General features: G+C 57.9%; 1 protein-coding gene across 2 annotated transcripts in view; it reads right to left on the bottom strand.

The window, feature by feature from the left end:
- Nucleotides 1-1,550: 1,550 nt before the first annotated feature.
- KPNA6 (karyopherin subunit alpha 6) overlaps nt 1,551-18,140 on the bottom strand; it is a 32,047-nt gene continuing 15,457 nt past the window's right edge. Inside the window, exons 2-14 of one of the 2 annotated variants that reach the window (XM_038758285.1) lie at nt 12,098-12,231; nt 11,416-11,508; nt 10,026-10,128; nt 9,312-9,406; nt 8,871-9,002; nt 8,482-8,570; nt 7,862-7,961; nt 7,313-7,476; nt 6,692-6,770; nt 5,925-6,050; nt 5,618-5,745; nt 5,151-5,329; nt 1,551-4,105 (exon numbers count right to left, since the gene is read on the bottom strand). In XM_038758285.1, the coding sequence (XP_038614213.1) occupies nt 3,912-4,105; nt 5,151-5,329; nt 5,618-5,745; nt 5,925-6,050; nt 6,692-6,770; nt 7,313-7,476; nt 7,862-7,961; nt 8,482-8,570; nt 8,871-9,002; nt 9,312-9,406; nt 10,026-10,128; nt 11,416-11,508; nt 12,098-12,231 (1,616 nt within the window). In that variant the 3' untranslated portion in view covers nt 1,551-3,911. The remainder of the gene's footprint in view (nt 4,106-5,150; nt 5,330-5,617; nt 5,746-5,924; nt 6,051-6,691; nt 6,771-7,312; nt 7,477-7,861; nt 7,962-8,481; nt 8,571-8,870; nt 9,003-9,311; nt 9,407-10,025; nt 10,129-11,415; nt 11,509-12,097; nt 12,232-18,140) is intronic. The other variant, XM_038758286.1, reaches the window with a different exon arrangement.

Here is an 18,140-nt window from a genome sequence, read left to right as displayed (position 1 = left end):
CTTTAATACCCTTTAATACAAGGGTATTAAAGCTACTGGGCCCTAGAAGCTGGTAAATGCTTGGGAATCCTTTCTAGCCAGAAAGACCGCAATCCCCCGGGTTCAGCAGAGATTGTGAGCATGGTGGAAGGAAAGAGAGTGAGAGGGAGACAGAGAAGGAAAGAGAAACACAGAGAGGGACAGAGAGACATAGAGAAGAGGGAGACACAAAGAGGGAGAAAGAGGAAGAGGGTAAGGGCATGCGTGCGCGAGCTGGATCCGAAATACTCTTGGGGACTGGTGAACCACAGCCCGGCTTCCCTGCCACCCCCAGGGTTTGTGGGCCTTCTAAAGTAGCCCCCGAAGTCCAGGCGGCGTGGCCCGCCGGCCACCTGCTTGCCGGCGGAAGAGGCCACCGGAAAGGCTGATGGTGAGGCCGGAGCTGGGCCCGGGCTAGAAGCGGTCACCAACCCAAACGGGGAGCCACCATGTTGCCAACCCAAAGGGGCACCACCGGACCAGGGACGAAATGAGCCAACACTGGGAGGATAAGATAGCTCTGCTGGTCCGGTTGAAAATCCCAGAACCGCAGGCTGGACCGACAACACCCCAAAGAGCCTCTGTAGGAAGTCAAAAAAATTGTTTTGCTCCCCTCCCTTCCCTGGGGCAAGCGGGCAGGGACACTTCTAAGTGGAGGCTTGGGCATGCGCCTGCCCGCTATGGGGGTCAATCAAATGTTATGAGAAATGCCCATTCTAGGTTGGCACTTGGGCATCGCCTGGCCAGCGGGTCCATCTGCTGATCTCCCCGAGCCGGGGGGGCACTCTGAAGCAGAGTGGGAAGTCAGAGAAGAATCTTCTGACCCCTGGGAGTCAGTTACCCTGCCGGTCGGTTTGACCGGGGGGCGGGGCGTGGGTCAGTCCAAGACTCCTGCCGATCCTGAAAAGGCCGCAACTGGGCTACGGACCTGGCGAAGGAGGTGGGGAAGCAGATAAATTCGGCGTGAGCACTGACTCCACAGGGCCCCGGGGGGCCCGCTCTGGCCGGAAGACCCTCCCTGCCTGTGGTTGATGGGGAGGAAGGCGGAGGGGAGGGGAGCAGCTCAGACACAGCTTCCCGTGGAGCGCAGTCACCGCTTGACTCGGACCCTTTGCCATTCAATTCAAGACACCACTTGTCCCAGTCCTCCACCTCCCCCACCCTCACTGATACCCCCACCCCCCGAAATTAGCCTGAAGGGAAGCCGGCGAGAGGGCAAGACCCCAGACCCGAAACCCAGCTGTGGCGCCTGGATTCCTTCCCCCAGATCCACGTGGGAGGAGAGGGGGAACCCGGTGCCCAGCGCCCCTGGCACCTTCAGACCTAAAGCTGTCGCCCCGATTGAAGTCTATTCTGCCGGCCTCCCCGCGCCTGAGTGATGGGCAGAACAGGTCCTCTCTCAAACAACTAGCGACGGGGAGGCTTGCATTCGGCTTCAAGTCAGACTTCCCCTCCAACCCCCAGCTTCCCTGCCTCATTTCACACTGCCGAAGGCAGTGTCTCCAGTTTCCATGGAGACACGCGGCGCTTCAGTGGTTCCCGGCAGCAGCCAGAGTGGTGGCCTCTGAAGATAACTCGTGGCTCTCCAGAACCAAGCCCCAGGGCACTGGGACCCACCGCTTTCTCATTGTCCCCGGGGGAAGGAGGGCCTCAGGCTGGGACGCTGAGGGACAAAGGGCAAGGACGGAGCCCAATAAATACAACTGATGGACAATTCCAGCTCCAGGGCCGGCAGGCCACACTCCCACCCTTACGGTCAAAAGGCTCAGGTTTCCAAGTTGGGGAGGGGGAGAAAAGGAGCAGCAGCTCAGAGGCAGAGGTCTCCTCTACTTTGACCCTCTAAAAAGGGCAAAAGGCCAGCCTCGTTCTTTCCCCAGAGATTTCATTTGAAACTAGTCAACCGCCTTCTCTAGGAAGCACAGACCTCGAAGGGGCAGCTGGCGCTCTGCGCTGCCTCGGTCTCCCCTCTGGAACTTCAACCTCGGGCGGGGCAAGACTCGCCAACAGCAGCCTCCTTTCCTCCCCCAAGGTTCTCCTCCCGGGCACCCAGAGGGATGGAAAACAAAGACCAAAATGTCAACGCACTCCCCCCAGTTTGCCCCAGCTTGCCAGGCTTCCCAGATGAGAAGACGGTTTCTGGAGCTGGGTCCCCGCTGCTCCTACTTGCCAGCGGCTTGGTGTTCCCCCCCAAAGTCAGGGGTTGCGGGGAGGGCGAGAACGGGCGGACTAGGGCATGACTACATGGAGTGAGAGTCTGTGGGTGGGAAGGGGAAGATCTAAGAGAAGGAAGGAGCCCAGAGGACCCCACCTACCCCAAGCTGACATCTCACATCAGGCGGTGGTGACCCAGGGGTCCCGGCCGGCCCCTCGGGCTGCCCAGCGCTTCCTCTGCTTTCCCCCTTCCCACCACCTCAGCATTGACGGCTCCTGGACTCTACGGCATGGCCGGCGGGGGAGGGAGGGAGGACCAGAGGTGAGCCAGTGCAAAGCCGGGGAAGGGAGAGGAAGAAAGTAGCGAGGGGAGGCTTCTCCTACTTCCTCCAGGCCCAGAGCCTTTGTGTTTCCTCCTCGCTCCTCTGTGCCACCCCCAAAAGAGAGTGCCCAGACCCAGGAGGAGGGGGCCGGAATGGGTACGTGACCATCTGCCTGTCCTACGGGCTCCTATTAAAACAAGTCAGAGCCGCTCCTCAGCTAGATCTCCCCTGAAGCCCAGTTCAGACCGACCGACCGACCACGACGTAGAAGACGCAAAGCTCTGCCGTTCTGGGGGTGGCAAGTGTGCCTAGCCCAACTGTGAGTTGGAAGGCAGCTGCACGGCCAGGCCTCTAGCTTTCCCGACTCCCACCCCTCACCACAGGTCAGCAGACAGGAGGCCTGTTCCCCTGTTACCTCCCAAAAAGTTAGAGGTCATTTAGCTCTCCAGGTTCACGCCCAGGAGAAAGAAAGGAGGGGAAAAAAAAATGGGATTAAAAAACCGTCTCCGCTGTGTGGGCAGCCAAGGGAAACTTCAAGTAATCAACGGAGCCCGGGGACACGGGATCAGTAGCGATGTTTGGGGAGGGCGTGTGAGGGTGGGGCATGACTCCACCCTCTTCCAGCCCCTCTCGGACCAAAACCTTAGGAAACCTTGAATGGTTCCCCCCACGGAGCCCAGGCGTGAGGGGTGAAGCGGAGCAGCCGCGCCCCTTCCAACCGGACAGCCGGGCCGACCGTTCCCCAAGGGACCCCCCCGGCGGCTCCGATGGGGCCTGGGGCGCTTCCCGAAACCTCAGCGCTCCCGGGAGACTCCTCTCAATCTGAGTTCGATGTGCAAAAGGAAAAAAAAAAAATCGTTTTCTTTAAAAAAAAAAAAAAAGAGGAAATTAAATAAATTGATCCAAGCTTCCATGATGAATATTCTAACGGAGCAAGAACATGTTTTGGATTCCGCCCCGCCCCTCACTGGAATATTTCATTCTGCTCGATACCCATGGTAAGAGTTAGAGAGATCGGGGCTGGGGTTTAGGGGGCCCGGGGGGAAGAGGGAGGGTAAGGTCAGGAAATCACCACAAAAAAAAAAAAAAAAAAAAAGATTGGGGTGGGGAAGGTGCAAATTGATTACCTCTGTCCTCCTTTTACCACCCCTGGCTCCTGGGACAAAGTAATGCAGCAAAAATATAAAGTGGGTAAGGAGAAACAGACCCTCAACAAGTCCCCTTCTCTCCACGAAAGCAAAGCGTTAGCGTCTGTCTGTCCTGGGTCGGGCGGGGAGGAGGAGGAGGAGGGTGGGTCCCATCAGGGGGTGTGGGCCCCGGAGGGGAGGGGGGAGCGGGCCCTGGCCAGTTTGTGGTGCCCTCCGCTGCCCCGTGCCACCTCTCCCCCGCCCCTCCCCGCGCCCCCCCGGGGGGCGGGCACTATAGCTGAAAGCCCTCCATGGGGGCCTCGGCCTGCTGGAAGATGAATTGCTGCTGGTTGGCGTCCACCTGGGGTGCCAGGCTGGCGGCGGCGGCGTCATCCTCCACACCGAAGTAGTGCTCGATGAGGTCAAAGGCCTTCTGGTAGATCTCCTGGTTCTCGTGGCTCTGCAGGAACTCGATCTTGTCCAGGCCTGAGGCACGGGAGGCCGGGGAGCGGTCAGGGGGCCGGGCCCCGGGCCGTTAGGCCGCCCCTCCGCCCGAGCCCTTCCCGGCACTGGCTGTGAGCCTCCCCCTCTTCCAGGAGGCCTCACCCCGCACCCACTGACCTTCCTTTAAACTCACGCCCTAAGCGTGTGGGCGGGCGGGCGGGCACGTGTGTGTGCCCGTACGCGTGTCCCCGATGTGACGAGTCACACATCCCCACACACCAGGGAGCTGAACTGAGCTAGAAAGAACTAGACATCGGCCCCACGCTTCTCCAGTCTCCATTTCCTCAATCGCCCCCCACGGCCCAAAGGGTTCGGATAAGCGACAGGTTGTCATTCTTGCTTTTTTATTTTGACCATGGGTTTGATCGCACTGCCCCTTATCCTCAAGATTCTAGAGAGCGTGAGGCCGGGAGTCAGGAGACCCAAGTTTTAGTCTCAGCTCCGCCACCCTGGGCAAGCCACAATCCCTCTGGGCCTCAGTTTCCTCAACTGTAAAATGTGGAAAAGATACCAACTCTCCCTTCCTCTTAGATGGTGGGCCCCATTTAGGGCAGGGACCGTGTCTGAACCAATTATCCCGAACTGACCACAGTGTTTGGCACATAGTAAGGACTCGGAAAATACAACAGCGACAACCTAATGATAACGACAGAGACGTGAGGCCCTTCTGCAGGACAGGGACTGCGTCCAAATCAATTGGCATGTATCCACCCCAGCGTTTAGTACAGTGCCCGGCACATAGTAGGGGCTTAACAAGTACCACAATTATTAGTGGTAGTGGTAATAGTGTTTATTAAACGCTTACTGTGTACAGAGCACCATATTAAGAGTTGGAAGATACAGGTGGGAAACCTATGTGAGGAAGGGATGTGTCTGTCAACTCTGTTGCACTTACTGTATTCTCCCAGTGCTCAGACCACAGTAAGTGCTCCACAAATTCTCTACTCACTGGGGAACAAGAGACCCGGGACCAGGCAAGCCAAGCCGAGGTTGGGGAACGGTCAAGGGAACCGCGGCGGCCACCTACCGTAGGCTTCCTCGATGAGGCCGCAGTAGGGGTTGGCCCCGTTGCCCGTCCGCTTGGCCTCCTGCTCCCCGAGCCGCAGGATGTTCTCCAGCCCGTTGAGGGCCACTTGGACGATCTTCGAATCCATGACGGTCAGCAGATCACACAGGGGTTTGATGCAGCCCAGCGAGACCAGGTACCTGGAGGGCAGAGAGGAGAGGGTCAGCCTCCTGACAGGACACCCGCCCGACGCTTGGCCTGGGGTGGACAAACGTGGGGGAGCACCCAAGACCGATGCTCTTGGAAGACCCTCCCAGCCTAGCCCTGCCCCGAGCCCTCAGCCTCCAGCCCAGCCGTCACTGAGCACCCCTCGTGAGCAGGGTCAGTCTTCTGCCCGCGGGGAACGGTTGGAAGGGAAGTCGAACTGAGGTGGTGGTTCCCCGGGCCCCCCAGCCGGCTAGCCCAGGGTGGGCAGCGGCGCGTGGTACCTGATCTGTTCCGGGGTGCCCCCCGACGTGGCATTGGTGATGGCCCAGGCAGCCTCTTTCCGCGTACGGAACTCGGCCTTCTGCAGGATCTCGATCAACACGGGGAAAATGTTTGCGTCGATGACGGCCTGGGGGAGGGGGAGACGGCGGAGAGCTGGGAGAGGCGGTGGGGGTTGGGTCCCACGGTCTCCCTCCCGCGCCGGGACCAGGGGGTGTCACTGGCTTCTGCGGCGAGAGGGTGACACCCCTGCCTCCAGCCCAGCTCTAAGCCCCCCAGCCTCCCGCAGAGGCTCCCGGGGGCCTCTACCTGTATCTGAGCCCTATTTCCAGCTGTGATGTTTGAGATAGTCCAGCAGGCTTCCTTGCGGATCGATTCCTTGGGGCTGCTGAGCAGGTGCAGGAGACACGGCAGGGCTGAGCAGTTGAGGATCACCTGGAGGGGGAGGACCCCGCGACTGAATGCCCCACCCGGGTTGGGGCCGAGTGCCAACCATGTGCTGGGGGCGGTCCAGGAGTCACCCTGAGCCCTCCGGAAGTCAATGCTCAAGCCGGGACTTTCCCGCCCCGGTACACCTGGCCAGCCACACGAGGAGGAGGCCTCGGCTCTGTCTGTTCCCCACAGGTGGGGGCTGCTGGTATGGACGCCCAGCTGGACAAGGGGGGCCATCTTCCCCTATCCCGAAGGCCGATTTCTACCGGGCAACATCCCCGCCTTGCCCCAAGCCTTCCCACCGGGGCATCTGGGCTAAAGGCCTGGGAGAAGGGGATTCCGGTGGCCTCTCCCAGCCTGGTTCTGTCCACCTGGAGAGCAGTAAGAACCCACCCAGTTCCACAACCATGGGGCAGATGGGAAGACCCTGGGAAATTCAGGGAAGGGACGGGATGGGCTCCAAAAGGTGGCCCCCCAGGGCTACAGAGCTATTTATCTCCCATACTGGAGGTGGTGGTGGTGGGGTGAGGGGGGTCTGGTCATGACAGGCTCTCATGGTGGGGGAGGCTAGAATGGAGTCCTGTTTGGGGCAAACGTTTGGCTGCGAGGGCTCCGCAGACACCCCTCCCGCCCCTTAGGTTCACCTGGGTCTGGATGTCGTCACCGGTCACGATGTTGCCCACGGCTCTTAGGGCGGGAGAAGCCACCTTGTAGTCATTATGCCTACAGGGAGAGAGGGGAGGCCCCGGCGCGGGCAACGGTGGGACTGGTCAAGGCTGCTCGCCCCCAGGACGTTCCCTTCCCCATCTCCCGGAGGAGGAAACCAACCTAATAATAACGTTAAGGGGTTACAATCTGCCGAGCAATGTAGTGAGCCCCGGGGAAGATCACAGTATATGCAGATTGGCCACGATCCCCGTCCCACATGGCTCATGGTCTCAGCTATTGAGCCTCATTTTACAGGTGAGGAAACTGAGGCAAAAAGAAGTGACTCGCCTGAGGTCACACAGCAGGCAAGTGGCAGGGCAGAGATTAGAACCCGGGTCCTCTGCCACCCAGGCCCATACTCTTTCCGTTAGGCCCCGCCGCTTCTCTTCACGTCGGAAGGCACCGAGCACCCCAGAGTGTGATGCTGGTGAAACCCCAGCTAGCCCCAGAGCGAGACCAGAATCTGTCCCCGAAGCCACCGAGCAGACCGGCCTCACTCCCCGACGACCCCCAACTCCGAGGCCGGCCGGCCCGTCCGGCCCAAGCCGGGCACTCACATCAACAGCTCCACCAGCCGCCGACACACCCCAGAGTCGATGACGGCCTGGATTTTCTCGTTGGGGCCATCCGACAGGTAGGACAGGGCCCAGCAGGCGTCCGCGAGCAAGTCCGAGTCGCTGCTGAACAGCAGGCGCGACAGCACCGGCAAACAGGGAGACACCTGTGCGGAGTGGGGGGAAGCCCGGCGGGGCGGTCGGGGGCGCAGGGTGGGGCTTTGCGACCACTCGCCCCTGCTCCGTTGCCTTCCGACTCCCAGCCTCGGTCTCCGACCGTGAAGCCCACCCTCCTTCTGATTGAGGTCCGGACCCAAAGGGTGCCGAGCGCAAGAGAGCAGTTCAGCTCAGGGCCCGGCTGCCAGGATGGGGTGGCCCTTATGTGGCCCTGCAGGACCCCAACCGGGCATTTTGTGTCCCGCCCCGGCGCCCCGTAATAAAGACCCCCGACTCTGAGAGTTGGTCAGGGCTCAGCCGCAGACCCCGGGAGGATCTCTTTGGGACCCTCCGGCCCCCGGCTCACCCAACTGGAGAGGCGCAGGCAGCTCTCACCTTCCCAAACTCAGGGGACGGGTTTTTCCCCCGGCACAGGTTGGACAGCGCCCAGACGGCGTTCCGTGTCATGGTCAGCCTCATCGACTTGGTGAGGAGCCTGCGGAGAGCCAGCAAGCGGGTCAGGGGCCAGCCCCTTTCAACAGATGGCACATTACCAGGGTCACGCCCACCCCCAACCCATCCTTCTCAGCCTGGGCCTGGCACACCGCACCTGAACCTCTCCTCCCTTCCCAACTTCCCATCTTTCCCCATCCTGAGATGCTGCAGGATCTCAAGGCCCGAGGAGCCTGGCTAAATGACCCCATGTCCACAGGGAACCTGCCGCCCTGCTTCTTCTCTCCAGAGGGCACAGCGTAGGCATAGTTAAAGGTGCCCAGTTCCTGATGGAGAAGCTGGAGAGTTCCTTGACTTAAAACTGGCAGAGAGGTCCATCTGTTCGGATGGGAGCGACTCCTTTTCGGTGGCGGGGAGGGCCGGGGGGGCTGAGATGACCTCTCCAGGGTCACCTCGGCCTTTCAGGGCTCACCACGATGTGACGTCGAGCCACTCTGGCTCCCGGTTCCCGAGGTGCCAGGTCTCCACCCCTGTTCCCGGCCCAGAGACCGAGGGTCACTCACGTTAACAACGGGGGGAGGATGTTGCAGCTCAGCACGTAGTCTCGGCAGACGGCACTGTCTCCGGCAATGTTCCCCAGCGCCCACACGGCCTGAGAGGACAACGGTGGCAGAGTGCCCAAATGCACGTCGGCCCGCCCGCCGCCCCCATTCTGCCCTCCCTCATCCCCTATGCCAGGATGGGGGGCTTGCCCCGCCTATGACTGTCCCTACCTTCCAGAATTCTCTGTGACTCGCCAAGCCCTGGGGTCGGGCCTCGAGCCAGTGGCCCTCAATCCTGCCTGTGCCCATGCCCCTGTGTCCTGTCAGCTGCCCATCCAACCCCACAGAGCCTCCCGGGGGAGACGGTCAACCCCGAGGGGGTTCGGGCCGCCGCCGGGTGCCCCCCTCACCTGCTCTTGCACATCCTCGAAGTCGGAGTTTAGCAGCTCTATGAAGATGGGGACGGCCCCGGCTTCGATGACGATTTTGGTTTGTTGGGAAGTTCCTGAGGCGATGTTCGTCAGGGCCCAGGCCGCTTCAAACTGGAACGACGCAGAGCGACAGGTGGGGGCCGGCTCCCTTGGGGGGACGGGGGGTGGGGGGCAGGAACTACACGCCCGGCCCAAATCCGACGCCCAGAGAGGGAGGCAGGGAGAGAACGCAGGGACCCTCAGGGGATTTGGGAGGTGGAGAGTGGCGGAGGGGGGATGGCGGAGGTCACCGGGATGCCAGAAAAGACCTTTGGCAGGGACTGCCCGGGGCAACCCAAGCTGGCCCTGGAGGCCACGGGCATCTTTCCGAGCGGTAGCCACCAGAGAGCCCCAGGCTCACACCTGTCTCCCGGCCCTTACCTGTAACGTGCAATTCTCGCTCCTCTTCAGGAACTCTACGAATCGGTCCACCACTCCAGGGGTATTGATCACTTCGTCAATCGGGGGATTCGGCTCTGAGAGGAGAACGGGAGTGGGGGAAGGGTTGAAGAGGGGTCAGGCTACCCCTGGTGGGGGGAGAGGACAGTTGCCCCTGCCGGCACCTTCAGCCTTCCCTCCCTCTCTACACCTCAGCTACACATTAACTTCACTATGCCTCAGTCCCCTCATCTGTGAAACAGGGATTAAGACTGTGAGCCCTGTTTGCGTCCATCCCGATTACTTTCTACCTACCCGGCGCTTACAACAGTGCCTGGCACATAGTGAGAACCTACAAAATACTATTTTAAAAAGCCATCATTGAGCTTGCTATGGGACCACCCGCCCCTCTCCGAGCTGGCCCGGGTTCGCCCCATCTGCTACAATACCCCCAGACCACCCACGGGTTTCGGCCTGGTCTCACTAGGTGTTAGCAACCTCAACGGGGGGATGCTAGGAAGCCATCGTGCTCAGGTAGCCCCTGCACCCCCCGCTTCCCGCCTCATTCCCCTGCCCCACGGGGTCGACTCCATGTCCCAGCTCCGCGTCCATCCCCCCACAGAGCCTGCAGGACCATCCGGCCCCCTGGGCACCTCGGCGCACTCGGGAGACCCGGAGTTTCCTCCGTCGGCCCCCGTCAGCTTGTGGGCTCCTCACCTTTCGAGAGCAGCTTCCGGAATTTCTGGGTGGTGGCCAGCTGCAGGTCCGAGTCCTCAGAGAACAGCATCTCCACCATCTCCCGGGAGATGACTCCTTCCTGCTGGGGAAGGACAGGGCCGGGGGGCTGGCGAGGGCCTGCCGGATCCCGGGGTTCCAGCCCCCTGCCTCCCAGTACTCCTCAACCCCGTGAATTTCAGAAGAGGTGCGAGCTAAAGTACCTGCTCCGACCCCAGGACTCTCCTCCGGGAAGGGAGAGGAGGAGGAAGTGAGGAGGAGGAGGTCTGTCTTTTTTGAGGGGCGGGGGAAGGAAGCAGAATGACCCGGTGGCTAGAACGTAGGCCTGGAAATCGGAAGACCTGAGTTGCAATCCCAGCTCCACCACCTGCCTCCTCTGTGACCTTAGGCAAGTCACTCCACTTCTCGGCAGCTCAGTTACCTCACCGTAAATTAAGCAAAACACCTGCTCTCCCTCCTTTTTAGACTGCGAGGAGCCCCATTAAGGACAAGGGCTGTGTCCAGTCTGCTTATACTGCATCTACCCCAGCACACGGTACAGAGTTTGGCACATAGTAAGCACTTTAATAATAACATTAATACTAATAACACTTACGGTATTTTCTTAAGTGCTTACTACGTGCCAGGCACCGCACTAAGCGCTGGGGTGGATACAAGCATATTGGGTTGGACGCAGTCCCTGTCATCATCATCATCATCATCAATCGTATTTATTGAGCGCTTACTATGTGCAGAGCACTGTACTAAGCGCTTGGGAAGTACAAATTGGCAACATATAGAGACAGTCCCTACCCAGCAGTGGGCTCACAGTCTAAAAGGGGGGAGACAGAGAACAAAACCAAACATACTAACAAAATAAAATAAATAGAATAGATATGTACAAATAAATTAAATAAATAACTAGAGTATAAAAATATGTACAAACATATATACATATATACAGGTGCTGTGGGGAAGGGAGGGAGGTAAGATGGGGGGATGGAGAGGGGGACGAGGGGGAGAGGAAGGAAGGGGCTCAGTGTGGGAAGGCCTCCTGGAGGAGGTGAGCTCTCAGCAGGGCCTTGAAGGGAGGAAGAGAGCTGTCCCACGTAGGGCTCATGGTCTCAATCCCCATTTTACAGATGAGGGAACTGAGGCCCACAGAAGTGAAGTGACTTGCCCAAAGTCACGCAGCAGACAAGCGGTGGAGCCGGGATCAGAACCCATGACCTTCTGACTCCCAGGACTGTGCTCTATCCGTTATGCCATGCTCCTTCTCACTTTACAAACAGAACAATAATAATTAGAAAGGCATCAGCCCTGTGACCCCATGGAAAAGGCGCAGAGATGAGACTCTGGGCTCTGAGCCTTCCTGGGGTGGGGTGGGCCTTACCCCGGGGGTGGAGCTGATGTAGGAGTCCATGAGGAGGGTGTCGAACACAGCAGCATCTTCATTAATCAGTTCCACGTTCCTTCGCTTGAAAAGCTGCAACGGGAGATGGAGGAGGAGACGGGGAGATGAGGGGTGCGCATGGGACCCTGGGGGGGGCACGGGGCGTGGTACAGGGATGGACAGTCCTCTCTGGAAAGCAGCTGGCAGCTCCAAAGTGGCTGCTTGAAAGGGTCGTTGGAGGGCTGGAGTGGCCAGGGCCCCAGACGCAACCCCAAAGGGGCGAACTCGCACCCGCTGTTGTTCGGCCCCTTCCTGTTCTCCCACATTTCCACGGGGCAGCTGGTCTCCCGGGCCCTGGAGGTCTCTCCCCTCCACCGCCCTTTCCCCCCATGAGTGGCCTCGGGGATCCTGGGAGAGTCAGAGCCCCGAGGGAGAGATGAGAGGGGCGAGCGGGGCACTTGGCCGGGAACCTCGGCCCCCACCCCTGGCAAACCAATTTAATCGGCCCGTTAAATGCTGGGCGCAGAGCACTGTACTAAGCACTCGAGAGAGGATGCTAGACTAGAGCTGGGAGACACGAGGAAGCCCCAAGGTGGGCCCCAGCCAGGCAACATCCCCAGGCCCCCTCCCCTCCACCTTGTCGGCACAATGGCCCTCCGGCCGGGGCCGCCCGCCCGCCCACCTGCTGCTCCCGCTTCTGCTTGCGGAGCTGGATCCCCTCTTCCTCCCGCCGCCTGCGCATCTCCTCCGGGTTCAGCGCCTTGTTCTTGTAGCTCTTCATCCGGTAGTTGTCCTTCCCGGGGCTCGCCATGGTTTCTGGAGGCAGACGAAAGCAAACATCCCTGATGGGAGAGAACCGCCGCCCCCTCCCCGGTGACTCTCCCCCATCCTGCACCTCCAACAGCAGCTTCAAGGCTCTCCTCCTCCTCTTTACTCTTCCCCGACGACCTCCAAGAGCTTCTTGCTCTCAGCCACCCCGCCTCAGGGCTCCCCGGCTCATGTCTTCTCCCTTCCTCGGAGCCCCCCTTTCCCTCGGTTTCACCAAGCCAGGTCTCGCCCTCCTTAAAAGCCTCTCCAAAGAGCCTGCTCCTCCGGGAGATATCCCCGGTTAAACCCGACCTCCCTCATCGGGCCATCCCTTCAGCCGCTTCAAACCTCGGGCTTCCGGTGTTTTATTTATGCAGCCACACTCCTACTTTAGCATCCATCCTCGCCTTCGCCGCTCGAGGCGACTCCGTTTCCCAGAGGGCACAAGGTTCCGTTCTTGACTGAGCCCACGAAATGGGCACGATAACCACACCGCTCCCCACCTCTCGTCGCCTTCTCCCCTGAGAGGCGCGTGTTGTCGGGAAGGCCTCCCCTGACTCCCCAACGGCGCTCTGAACCAAAACGGGCCGTGAAAACCCACCTCGTGGAAAAACCCGGTGTTCGATCTTCTGTCTCCCTGCGCTAGACGACACATCCCGTGAGCGCTGTACATGTGCCTGTACTGAGCGCCGGGACAGAGAAAATACCACTCATTCAACTCTATTTATAGAGCGCTTATTGCGTGCAAGATGGAACGCATTCCTTGCCCCACAGGGAGCTCACAACCTAAGGAGGGAGAACAGGTATTGAATCCCCATTTTCTGGATGAGGTAGCAAAGAGAAGTCAAGTGACTGGCCCAAGGTCACACAGCAGACAGGTGAAGCAAGGAGCAGCAGCGTGGCTTAGTGGCTAGAGCACTGGCCTGGGACTCGGAAGGACCAGGGTTCTAATCCCAGCTCCACTTGGCTGCTGGGTGACCTTGGACAAGCCACTTAACTTCTCTGTGCCTCTGTTACCGCAACTGTAAAATGGGGATGAAGAGTGTGAGCCCCATTTGGGACAGGGACTCTGTCCACCCTGATTAACTTGTATGGCTCCAGAGCTTAGAACAGTGCCTGCTACACAGTAAGCACTTAACCAGTACTATTATTATTATTAAGTGGTAGAGCTGGGATTAGGATCCGGATCCTCTGATTCCCAAGCCAGGGCTCTTCCCCCAAAGCCCCTCTCCCGACCCTCCGGTCCCAATGAGACCCTCCAGGGCCCCAGCTACCCCCTGCACCTGGTGGCACGGCCGCTGTGCGACCCGGAGCTGGCACTGGGGGAAGTTTTTTCTTTTAGACTGTGAGCCCACTGTTGGGTAGGGACTGTCTCTCTATGTTGCCAATTTGTACTTCCCAAGCGCTTAGTACAGTGCTCTGCACATAGTAAGCGCTCAATAAATACGATTGATGATGATGATGATGATGGACATCCTCTTCCCAGGGCACCGCCACTGGAAGGGAGCCCCAGTCCAGCTCGCCCCAGGGCAACAAAGGAACCCAGTGTTTCCCGAGGTCCCGATGTGAGGGAGCCAGAGGGAAAAGAGGGGGCGGGCGGGCTCCAAGAGTTCCGCCGGGGCCTGAAAAGTTTTCCAAGCTTCTTCCAGCTGGTTGATCTGACTCAGTGCCAAAGCCCCTCCGACTGGGCTTCAAGGCTGTCCATCCCCTCGCCCCCTCCTACCTCACCTCCCTTCTCTCCTTCTCCAGCCCAGCCCGCACCCTCCGCTCCTCCACCGCTGATCTCCTCCCCGTACCTCGCTCTCGCCTGTCCCGCCATCGACCCCCGGCCCCCGTCATTCCCCGGGCCTGGAATGCCCTCCCTCTGCCCATCCGCCAAGCTAGCTCTCTTCCTCCCTTCAAGGCCCTGCTGAGAGCTCACCTCCTCCAGGAGGCCTTCCCAGACTGAGCCCCTTCCTTCCTCTCCCCCTCGTCCCCCTCTCCATCCCCCCCATCTTACCTCCTTCCCTTCCCCACAGCACCTGTATATATGTATATATGTCTGTACATATTTATTACTCTATTTATTTATTTATTTATTTATTTATTTTATTTGTATATATCTATTCTATTTATTTCATTTTGTTGGTATGTTTGGTTTTGTTCTCTGTCTCCCCCTTTTAGACTGTGAGCCCCCTGTTGGGTAGGGACTGTCTCTATATGTTGCCAATTTGTACCTCCCAAGCGCTTAGTACAGTGCTCTGCACATAGTAAGCGCTCAATAAATACGATTGATGATGATGATGACTGGCCAGGGCTGGGGGAGGCCACTGTGCCCGATGCTGAAAGCCACCCGAGGCGCCTCTGAAGTGCTCCTCAACCCCCAGGTGCCAGAGCATGTTGATTCCAAACAGCTTCTCCCTGGCTGCTGGCCAGAGTCCTCCTCGCTGACTCAGTGCCGGGCTCGGCGGGGCCGATCCACGCCCCGTCCTGCTGACTCAGGCGCCCTGTGGGCTGGAGGGCGGACAGACGGACAGACAGACTGACGGATGGACGGGAGCAGCACCTCTGGGAGTTCAGGGAGACAGAAACACTCCCTGGTAGATGTGGGCCGAGCTGCTGGGTCTCAAGAAGTCACCCGCCCTGAGGTACTGTATTCTCCCAAGCACTGAGTCCAGCGCTCTGCACACAGTAAGAGCTCAATAAATACCTTCGGTTGACTGGCTGATCGAGAGAGGCGGCGGGGAAGGGTCTGAGGCCTGCTGGTCTGTGACTCCCTCCCAACCCGGTCAGTCCCCTGCAGCACAACCACCGGCGGGCTTCTCTGGGCTTTTGTTACCTCATCCAGAAAATGGGGATTCGATACCTGTTCTCCTCCCACCGGCCAGGCACCGGCCCCAGGCCCCTCTGCGGCTGAGGGATGGTCTGATTTTCAAGTGCGCAAACGCCGCTGTCCTGGGGTCCAAGATGGGAGGTGGCCGCCCCTCCTTCTGGGGTCAGGGGGCTCGACCCTGCTCGTTCATTCATTCAACCGTATTTACTAAGCTCTTTCTCATCAATCGTATTTTCATCAGTCGTATTTATTGAGCGCTTTCTGTGTGCAGATCACTGTACTAAGCGCTTGGGAAGGACAAGTTCGCAACATATAGAGACAGTCCCGACCCAACAGTGGGCTCACAGTCTAAAAGACTGTGTTTTTCTGTGTGCAAAACACTGTATTAAGCACTTGGGAAAATACAAGTAACAATCCCCCCGCCACCCCCACCCCCCGCCCCCAGGCTGTAAGCTCGTTGTGGTCAGGGAATTTGTTTACTGTTCTACTGTATTCTTCCAAGCGTTTAGTACGGTGCCCTGCACACAGTAAGCGCTCAATAAATTCAACTGAATGAATGAATGAATGAACAGACACATGCCCTGCCTACAATGAGCTTACTGTCTAGAGGCTGCATTCTGAAGCCCGAGGCCTCTGGAGACCAGTCCCGGGGAAGGGAGTGCTGAGCAATTTCTCAGAGTGTGAGGGTCCCGCTGAGCATCCGCATCTACCGCAGCGCTGAGCACAAGGCTTTGGCGCAGAGTAAGCGCTTAATAAATACCGTCACTGTGACGGTACAAGCGTTCAAAGCATCCAAGGCCCTTGGCTTTGAAACGGCTGTCAAAACCTCTGTACCCGGGCATCTCGCTGATCAGGGCTGGACGAGGTTTGGGGGTGCTCACTAGGGCTCCTGAAACCACCTTGGTGGGCCGGGCCCAGATCGATTAAAGGTGGAGTCCGGCTTGCCCCGGCGCAGCCCGGCACCTCAAGCAACCCCAGTCCCTGCTGCACGAGGGCCGCTGTCCCCAAGGATGCCGGGAATTGGAGGCTCAGCAGTTCGGGGAACACCACCTCCCTAGAGTTGGCCTGGTCTTCGATCCCACCCTGCCCTGCAGGCCAGTAAGTGACTAAACCACCCAGGCCAGATGGGTGGCTACTCTTTCCCCAATCAACTCCTGGGATGGAGCCTCCGCGGCCTCCCTTCGTAGCCTACTTGATCTCCCTACTAGCCAAGGTTTCCTCTGGCCAACGCAAATCTTTCCGAGTTAAATGTATGCCCGTTTTTTCTTGCTTGGCCCTCGGTGGAAATAAACTGCCCAGAAGTCCTTCATAGTCTTAAAAGACACCCCTCCACCTTTTCTTCTTCAGGGTTGACGACCACTGACCTCTCCTCAGCCTGTCAACTGTATTTATTGAGTGCTTACTGTGTGCAGAGCACTGTACTAAGCGCCTGGGAGAATACAATGTAATGATAAACACAGTCCCTGCCTAGGGGCCATCCCTGTAGCTTCTTAGACCGGAAGCCCCTTGTGGGTTGGGCACTGTGTGCTTGCTACATAAGAAGTGCTTGATAAATGCCATTATTATCCCTATAATCATTTTTCCAGAGCCCCTCTCCTATGTCTCTGCAGGTTTTTCAAGGGCAGGACTGCAACTGGACAAACCACTCTAGTAGGGGTCTGACCAGTGCAGTATATATATATATATATTTTTTTTTTTTATGGTATTTGTTAAACGCTTACTATGTGCCAGGCGCTGTAGTTAGCGCTGGGGTAGATACAAGATAATCAGATTGAACACAGCCCAAGTCCCACATAAGCTCACAGTCTTTAACCACATTTTACAGACGAGGTAACTGAGGGACACGGAAGCGAAGTTACTTGCTCAAAGTCACAAAGCAGATAAGAGGCAGAGCCGGGATTAGAACTCAGATCCTTCTGACTCCCAGGGCCAAACTCTATCCATTAGGCCATGCTGCTGCTTCTCTTGTTACTTCCAAATCTCCCATTCCTTCTCTCTCTCATGCAGGCTGGGCTCACGGGGGCTTCTTTCACAGCAGCGCTGGCCCAGTGAATCGGATTTAACCTCCAGTCAATTTTTTCTTTTTAAAGTTATTTATTAAGGGCTTGCCAAGGGTGGCATTAAGCATCGGGGTAGATGCAAGATAATCAGGCTGGATATAGTCCCTGTCCCATGTGTGGCTCACGATCTAAGTCGGAGGGAGGACGGGTTTATTCCCCATTTTACTTACTGAGCGCTTACTGTGGGCAGAGCATTGTACTAAGCGCTTGGGAGAGTACAATACAGTTGGTAATTATAATCCCTGTCTTCAAGGGGTTTACAGTCTTGGAGGCAGGGGTGAAGGCAGATAATAATAATAATGATGGCATTTATTAAGCGCTTACTATGTGCAAAGCACCGTTCTAAGCGCTGGGGAGGTTACAAGGTGATCAGGTTGTCCCACGGGGGGCTCACAGTCTTAATCCCCATTTTACAGATGAGGTAACTGAGGCACAGAGAAGTGACGTGACTTGCCCAAAGTCACACAGGGGTTTGAACCCATGACCTCTGACTCCAAAGCCCGGGCTCTTTCCACTGAACCAAGCTGCTGTGCGGAGGGAGGGATACCAAAATAAGTTAGGGCTGGGAGGAACAATAGAGTATTAATACCGATTCGACCGCATTGTACTCTCCAGGGCATTTAGCAAGTGCTCTGCAACACAGTAAGTGCTCAATAAATATCACTAATTGATTGCCAAGTTTAAAAGGGGAGGTTTCAGTATCCAAGTGCTAAAGTGACATAGAAGTGCTGAAATAACAGTTGAAGGGGACTTGACGATCAGTCTAAGAGGAACCCCTGGTGGAGCTTGTTGTGGGCAGGAATGTGTCTATCTGTTGTTACACTCTGCTCTCCCAAGTGCTTAGTACAATGCTTGGCACGCAGTAAGCGCTCAATAAATACAATCAAATGGAAGTGATTTTGGAAGGGCCTTGAAGGTGGAGAGAGCCAAGGCCTGCCGATAGGGAGAGGGGAGGAAGTTCCAGAAAGGAGGGAGGGCGCGAGTCGGCGGCAAGGAGCGATGAGATCGAGGATCGCTTCCGGGAGAAAAACGAGTAAATACACCTA

This window comes from Tachyglossus aculeatus, chromosome 16 (genome assembly GCF_015852505.1).
Source record: "Tachyglossus aculeatus isolate mTacAcu1 chromosome 16, mTacAcu1.pri, whole genome shotgun sequence".
NCBI lineage: Eukaryota > Metazoa > Chordata > Mammalia > Monotremata > Tachyglossidae > Tachyglossus > Tachyglossus aculeatus.
This window is presented reverse-complemented; position numbering and strand designations above follow the sequence as displayed.